Source organism: Microtus ochrogaster, chromosome 6 (assembly GCF_000317375.1).
Source record: "Microtus ochrogaster isolate Prairie Vole_2 chromosome 6, MicOch1.0, whole genome shotgun sequence".
In the NCBI taxonomy this organism is placed as follows: Eukaryota; Metazoa; Chordata; class Mammalia; order Rodentia; family Cricetidae; genus Microtus; species Microtus ochrogaster.
The window spans coordinates 75,901,121-75,908,671 of NC_022013.1; the positions used below are offsets into that span (position 1 = coordinate 75,901,121).

General features: G+C 48.4%; 1 protein-coding gene across 1 annotated transcript in view; it reads left to right on the forward strand.

Annotated features, from left to right (window-relative positions):
- Positions 1–7,551, forward strand: part of Ptpn14 (protein tyrosine phosphatase, non-receptor type 14) — a 137,796-nt gene that overhangs the window by 105,873 nt on the left and 24,372 nt on the right. Inside the window, exons 8-11 of the mRNA XM_005348861.3 lie at positions 1–89; positions 2,533–2,620; positions 3,670–3,752; positions 6,301–6,358. Of these exons, the coding sequence (XP_005348918.1) occupies positions 1–89; positions 2,533–2,620; positions 3,670–3,752; positions 6,301–6,358 (318 nt within the window). The remainder of the gene's footprint in view (positions 90–2,532; positions 2,621–3,669; positions 3,753–6,300; positions 6,359–7,551) is intronic.

A 7,551-nucleotide genomic window follows, 5' to 3' on the forward strand; every position in this document is an offset into this window, starting at 1 on the left:
GACAACCAGGGCAACAGCACACACCTCGGCATTTTCTTTATGGGAATTTTCGTGAGGAACAGAATCGGAAGACAGGCGGTAATATACAGGTAACGTGTTCCTCCCTTGAGAGACTGTGGGCAGGGCCATGAACTGTAGTTATGTAATGAGTTAAGAGCCACACTGGACCTGAGTGGACTCTATCTTCTCAGTTCAGATAAAACTGGCCGTCTTCAGGAATGATGGGGCCAGGGGAAAATTGATACTGCTTTTCCCAGAGGTTTAATTCCTTCCTCTCTGGCTACAGGAAACATGCATTTCAAGTCTACTGAGTCAGTGGTGCAGACCTTGAGAGCAGGAAGAGCGGGCTCTGTAGTCGGTCCTGCTGACTGCTTTTGTTAGGACTGTCTCTGGATGTTTAGATCCAAACCAGATTCTTCCCACAGCCCCGTGCTCTCTGTGTGACCACATATGTTAGCCAAGGACAAAGTCATCTTTATACTAACAAAAGGGGACTGATAGTCTATAAAAGTGTATTTTAGGGGCAGTTAGTCTGTGATAACAAATGAAATGACTGAGTGCTTTATTATTATTATTATTATTATTATTATTATTATTATTATTATTACTTGGACCCTTTAACCTTCTTTTCCGTTTAGCACAAGCAAACCCTGTCCAGCGGTGTGGTCAATGTCCACTAGCTGGCTCATTGCATGGTTGCCCGTAGCTTCCATGATGACAGCCTGCTCAGTCTGGCTGGGCAGTCTGGCCCTGTGCTGATGCCCCAACAGGCAAAGTGCGAGCTCTCGGGATCAGTCAGGGCTGCCTTTCCAGACAGTTTCCAACCCAGATCACTGCTCTGCCATCGTTTCTATGATTTTCCCTCTTTGATTTTTGAAGCTACAACGTGTATGGAGACCTTAGGATAAACGTTTAAGGGCTAGGGAACTGTATCTCAGCTGGTAAAGTCTTGCAAGGACCAGAGTTCTGTTCCTGGGACCCACATAAAAGATGCTGGATAGGTTGACACATCCCAGAGGTGGGAGGCAGGTGCAGGTGGAGTCTTGGGATTTGCTGGCTAGTCAAACTAACTTGCTTGGCAAGTTCCAGACTGGAAAGAGACTGTCTCAAAATCCAAAGTAGATAGTGACTGGGGACTGATACCCAGAGTTGTCCCCTGGATTCCACAAGCACATGAACCTGTAGACACGTGAGCACTCCTACACACCTGTGCAGCTGAACTCCAGACAGACTGCAGATGTCAGTCTGCCTCTGGCAGGGGTTGTTCCGTCCCCTCAGGGGCTATTCCCAGGAGGGCGCAGTTGAGGAGCTCCTGTAGAGTTTGGGCAGTTGCTTTGAAGGAATTCAACTGGCAGGGAGAAGCCTCCTGTCTTGAGATCCTGGAAGCAGCAGGTGTCTGCTCAGCAGGTGTCTCTGTCAGGGAGCATTTGGAAAAGGGAGAGGACTCGTGTGCATGTGTGGGGAGCACAGCTCTTCTGGAATGGGCAGGTGACTGGGAGTGACTTTGAAAACCCCAGGTAAGAACTCATCGGTCAGCCTCAGGGAGTGGATTCACTGACTCTGGTTCTCACCAGTGTCTACATCGAATCTTCTCTAAGAAGGAGCAAATCAGCCAGTTTTTCCTGCTTTAGATAGGATGTGGGACTTGAACTCTGTACACGGATTACAGACATGGAGATGTGGAATCCCTACTGAGTGAGGATCCCTACTGTGGTCTTCCGGGGGTCTCTTGAGAGATCTAACCACAGGATGAAAATCTTACATCACAGTGTGGTGGGGAGCAGGCACTCCAGAAGATTCTCGTTTTCTGGGAGAGTGGTAAGGGATGCCAAAGGGCTGGGGACGGAGTCCAGATGGTGCACTGTTTGCACTCAGTCCCCAGCACCATATAAATGTTAGTATAGTGGCCGAAACAGGAGGATTAGAAGTCCAAGGTCACCCTTGGCTATGAGGTAAGTTTGCGATCAGCCTGTAGTACGTGAAACTGGAAATTGTCTAAGGAAGTAAGGAAGGAGGAAAGGAAAACCAGACTCAACAGAGATTGGGAGGCTTCCGTGAGCATGGTGAATGAAAAAGGGACCAGTGGGGAGCCGTAGCTCGGACATCTGCTGAAGCCCGAGCCTCAACAGAATGTCTAGGAACCAAGTAGAATGGGAGGCAGCCACGTATCTCCTGCTGTCTGGCGCCTGCTTCTGGGATTAGACTCCTCACAAGACCCTGGCGTCCTCAGGCCCCACACGTAGGTGGATCCCCCGTGTCCTCCCGCCTGAATCCATGCATTGAGTGAGTCCCCTTGCACACCAGGTCTCCGAGAGCTGCCAAGGAAAGTGTGCACATGTGTGTGCTGCCATGACTGGTGCATAGATACAGAAACTACCGTGGGGCATTATCCCCGAAGATGGCACAGTGAATCCGGAGTGCATGCTAGCCAAATATTTAATATAGTTAAATCATAATTGTAAGATGAGACATTTCTCAGGGTGGATACACGGACCATCTTCGAGTAAACCTAGTCACATTTCTTTGGCCCAGGTGGAATGACATTGGGAGTGTCACCCACAGCAAATCAGCCATCCTTCTCGAACTGATTGACAAGGAGGAGACAGCACTCTTCCACACAGTGAGTCCAGGGGTCTGCACAGCTTAAGGAGGGATTCTTTTCTTTAAGCTAACAATGCCTTGCCTCATTCTCCATGTCCTGATCCTTGCATGGCCTAATACTTTCAATGTCGGGGGCACTGTTGTCATCTGTGAAGTCTACACTCAAGGACTGCACAGTCAAGTTGGGCATGCGCGCGTGCACACACACATCCTAATAATATTTTAAATATGTTTATAGTGCTGAACTGCCTTCCTAGGTGTCCGGGGGCCCATGCAGCTCATGGCTGCACATTGGACACAACTCTACTCCGTAAGGGACTCAGTGCTATTGAAGAAGTTCTTTCTAATACTTGCCTGGTCCTGCATGACCTCTTGCAAGCGATGCATGTTCTCACTGGGTTTGTCCAGCACGCCATGCCACTCCGGTCACAGCCTTCCTCAGGTGACTCCTAGTGAAGTCACATTGCATTTTCTGTTGCTGGCTGACCTGCGTTTTCCAGACCCTCGTGACTCTGGACTTGGGTCCCTTCTCAGGAGCCAACACTGTTCCCCTCGTCATCCTGTCTCTGGTTGAATGACATTGGTGTTAATCGTAGGCCCTGCCTTGATTCAAGAATTGGTTTTGAGCTGGGCGGTGGTGGCACACGCCTTTAATCCCAGCACTCGGGAGGCAGAGGCAGGCGGATCTCTGGGAGTTCGAGGCCAGCCTGGTCTACAAGAGCTAGTTCCAGGACAGGCACCAAAGCTACAGAGAAACCCTGTCTCGAAAAACAAAAAAAACAAACAAACAAAAAAAAGAATTGGTTTTAAATTTGAGGTGAGAACCTGGCAGTTCCTCACTGCAGACCAGAACCTCTGGAGAATGCATTGACAGATGGTCATTTCTGCCATCTTTGCCGAGCTGTGGTAGCTTGGGCTCCATTGACATTACAAAGATTGGTTTGCTTCCTGGCCCAGCGTGTTATTCTGTACTTCGGATGGAAGGAGAGGTCTACATGGAGAAATCTATGTGAAGTACATATCTAATCTAATGAATGCTTATTTCTTTCCCGTCTCTTCTTTTTCAAGGATGATATTGAAAATGCCAAGTATATTTCCCGGTTATTTACAACACGGCACAAGTTTTACAAACAGAACAAGATCTGCACTGAGTGAGTAAATGTTTAGTTCACCGTCTCTCTGGACGGCTTGGTCCTATTAAATCGGGGCTTCTGAGAATTCCCGGTCCCGTTTCCAGTTGTTCTATCCCCTTGATCTTTATAGAAGCCATAGGAGGAGTCTAAAGCCTGTCAGCAGCGAGAGACGTTTAAGTGCTGTCTACTGCAGTCCGTGTGCCTAGAGAGACAATCATTTTCAAACTGACTATAAATGCTTCACTTCCTGGATGGGTGGGCCGCATCAGTGCCGTTTCGGCACTCGGCTCTGAGTTCGGAAGAGCCCAGCTGTTCCCAATTTGCCCAGGTGCCCCTCCGTGTTAGATGTGGAGTATATTCAGAAGTGGGGAGCGGAGTGATGAGCCAACTTAAAAGAGAGGATGCTGCCGCCGGATCGGCCTGTTTCCGCTCACAGTTGGCTAGCCCTGCGTGTGCTCCTGGGTCGTGCCATCTGACTGCAAATGAGAGGCCAGGGTAATTAGAGGGGGATTTGGAAGGCACTCCGAGATGGCACGCATCTGCGTGTCTTTTTAATTTAGTTGGGAAATAAAGATGATAAATCTGAGCCTGATTGAGGGCACTTCCTCGTGGCCTGACCTCGGAGACGGCGTGCCGGGGGCCCACTCTGTCAGCGCCTTTACATAGGTCGCTTTCAAAAGGCGTTCCTCAGCGGAGCGCATTTGCCGCTTGGGCCCCCAAGGTGTTTAATTTTGGTTCAAAGAGCATCAGGGATGTAAATGCAAGCGAGGGGCTGTCTTTACGCTCCCACAGTGGGCACATCCAAGCAGGGTGGCATATTGCAGGACGGCAGGTGCCGCTGCAGAAGGCAGCGGCTCAGAACTGGAGCCCCAGGTCATGGCAGACTTTTCCCTCCATGTAGCCCAGGCCCTTTCAAACCAGACATTGCAATCACTTGCTGCTAGGGTCTGAAAGTACACCTGATAGTCTAGGCCTGCCCGCCAAGTGAATAGATGGGTAAGGGCCAAGCAAGGACATAACCATGGCTTCTGCAGACACACTCATACGCGTATGGTTCCGTTCTGCTCTTGCCTTTGAATTTGCGTGGTGGCCTTGTCACCATCAAGAATTCTATAGCTGACTTCTGTGTGGTGAATGTGAATCCCTTTGAGAGTTGCCATCTTCTTTTCTTAACTGTTTCTCAGCACAAAGCTTCATTGCTGTGTTCAACATTCATGTTTCTTCTGTGGTCTTTTCTACTATCTCTGAACATCGCATGTAACATTGAAAATCAAGAATTCCGTTCTGGGGTACCCTTGCCTTCTTCTTTGACGTGGCATCCGAAGCAGTTAACCTCATCCTTCCCACATACACATGGAGCTCCATAATCTCAAGTCAAGGGCATTCCTGTCGAGTTCCAGAACGGGAATTGTCTCTGTAACCTCCTCCTCCGTCTAGGTTTGTCCACTCGTGAGCCACCCAGGCTCGTCAGGCGGCATCTGCCCCTGCACAGCTGGTCCTTGCCATGTGGATCCCACACCCCAGGGCAGGCAGCACTGGAGAACCATGTTTAACCCGGGAGTGATACCACTGAATTTGACCAGCAGCCAGAAACCCACATTACTGCCTTATCCCTGTGGTTTCACCAGAGCAAAGATATTTATCAACAGGCAGGTAGACAGGCAAAATTTTCAACTCAGGGAAGTCTTTATTTGAAGAAGTTTAGCCCGAGGAAAAGTCTGTATCTTGTATTTCATTTTGTTTTTAAATACGGTGTAGTGTTGGAACCTCGTGGTAACCACTCTCAGGAATGGATATGTTCTGGCTTGCACACCTCTCTGTTGTTGTCGTTGAATCAATGCTGAAGTATTCTCTCTGTGAAAGATTTGCTGGGTTGGGGACATACCTCAGCTATGGAATATTTGCCTACTGTTTGCTGGCTTTGACCCCCAGCGTCAGAGCAGAGTTAAAACAAACACAAAAGGCATCTGGCCTGATAAACATTTGCAGAATGTATTATCTTTATGGGCTCGAACTGAAAAATATTTTCTCTATTTTGGAATCTTATTTAAACTGGAAGCATTTTCAAAATATTTTCATTATGCACCTCCACAGGTTTACACAGGACACTGTTTTAAAAATTCACACGATGTGAGGTTTTCCGGTCTTTATTTCTCCCATAATATTTCTTTAGAAGTAAGCCTCGTTCTTCTAGTAACAATGAGCAAAGCTCTACAAAAATATGTGTTCCAAACATTTTGAGCGTGAAAGAGAACAAAGGCAGAGCTGTGTTGTTAGTGTTGGTGTGTGGTCATGAGTTGTGTGTGCTGTGTTGTTAGTGTTGGTGTGCTGTCATGAGCCGTGTGTGCTGTGTGTTGTTAGTGTTGGTGTGCTGTCATGAGCCGTGTGTGCTGTGTTGTTAGTGTTGGTGTGAGATCATGAGCCGTGTGTGCTGTGTGTTCTACGTGTGTTGTGAGGTAGGCTTCGCTGCTCTGGCCTGGCCCCCTTCCCAACTTCCCTTGTCTGTCTGACCTTTTGAACTTTGGTCAACAATAATGATGGTTTTCATTTTTAATCTTTCATATAGACAGTCAAATTCTCCACCCCCAATCAGACGCCAGCCCACCTGGAGCCGGTCCTCACTGGTACGTACACTCCTCAGTCTCAGTCCGTGGTCTGGCTGCTGGGATAAGGGTTCTATTACGCGTTTGAGGGGAGGTGACTAAGGGAACCGTGACCAGGGGAGAATTGCTGGAAGCATAGCAGGTCATGATTCACTTGCAGGAGGTGTGGCAAATCTCCACCATGTCCCACATACCCATGAGCACCTCCCTCTATGTGGTTTGAGGTTCTCCCCAGTCTTACTCCAGACCAGAATGATCATATACCTTCAGACCATTGACCATTTGCTCCTCTGTTCTGGTAACGTGCCCCAGAGTCCAAGGAATTCACTGCCACACATAGAACTGAGCAAACTAGCCAGAAAATGCTTCTTAAATGAGCCGCAACCAAATGAGTGTAGTTAACGGTCTCCATCTATCGAATGAATGGGACGTTTTCTAATTTCCAGACTTTAGTCAATAAAGCGCCTAGCCTTTAGCTGGTTTTTGCTTTTTCAAAGCTGTTCTTTTTCCTGGTGCTGTGACCAGGAAGCACAGCTGTATGTGAGTCCCACTGCAGGCTCTTTGTGTCTTCAGGGTGACACAGGGGCTCTGGGGCAGAGCTGCTCTGTTTGTTTTCTACTGGTCTTGTAGCTCTTTAAGGCTTGTGGCTTTCCCACTCCTCTAGATGTGCAGTTCCCTGGTGTAGAAAGAGCTGCGGGCAGGCCTGCTTTTCATCCCGCCCGGCTTCCACATGGTTAGCTTTACACCTGAAATACCAACACACAAATTGTATTCTTTTTAAACGCTACCTGGCCCATTATATCTAGCCTCTTCTTGGCTAACTCTCACATCTTGACTAACCCATTTCTAATAATTTGTGGAGCACCACAAAGTGCTGTCTTACCGGGAAGGATTCAGCATGTCTGACCTGGCGGCTGGCTCCATTGCGTCTGCCCTCACTTCCCTTCTTCCCAGCATTCTGTTCTGTCTACTCCACCCACCTATGTTCTGACCTATCAGGCCAAGCAGTTTCTTTATTAATTAACCAATGAAAGCAACAGATAGACATATGACCTTCCCACATCACCCTGGAGTCCAAAGACTCAAGCACCAAAGAGTTTTCTCTGCAGCCAATGTGTGTCTAGCCTGTCTTCAACTTCTCCCTTAGAAAGTTTGGAGGACATTTTCCTTCCCCTCCCTTCCCTTCCCTTCCCTTCCCTTCCCTTCCCTTCCCT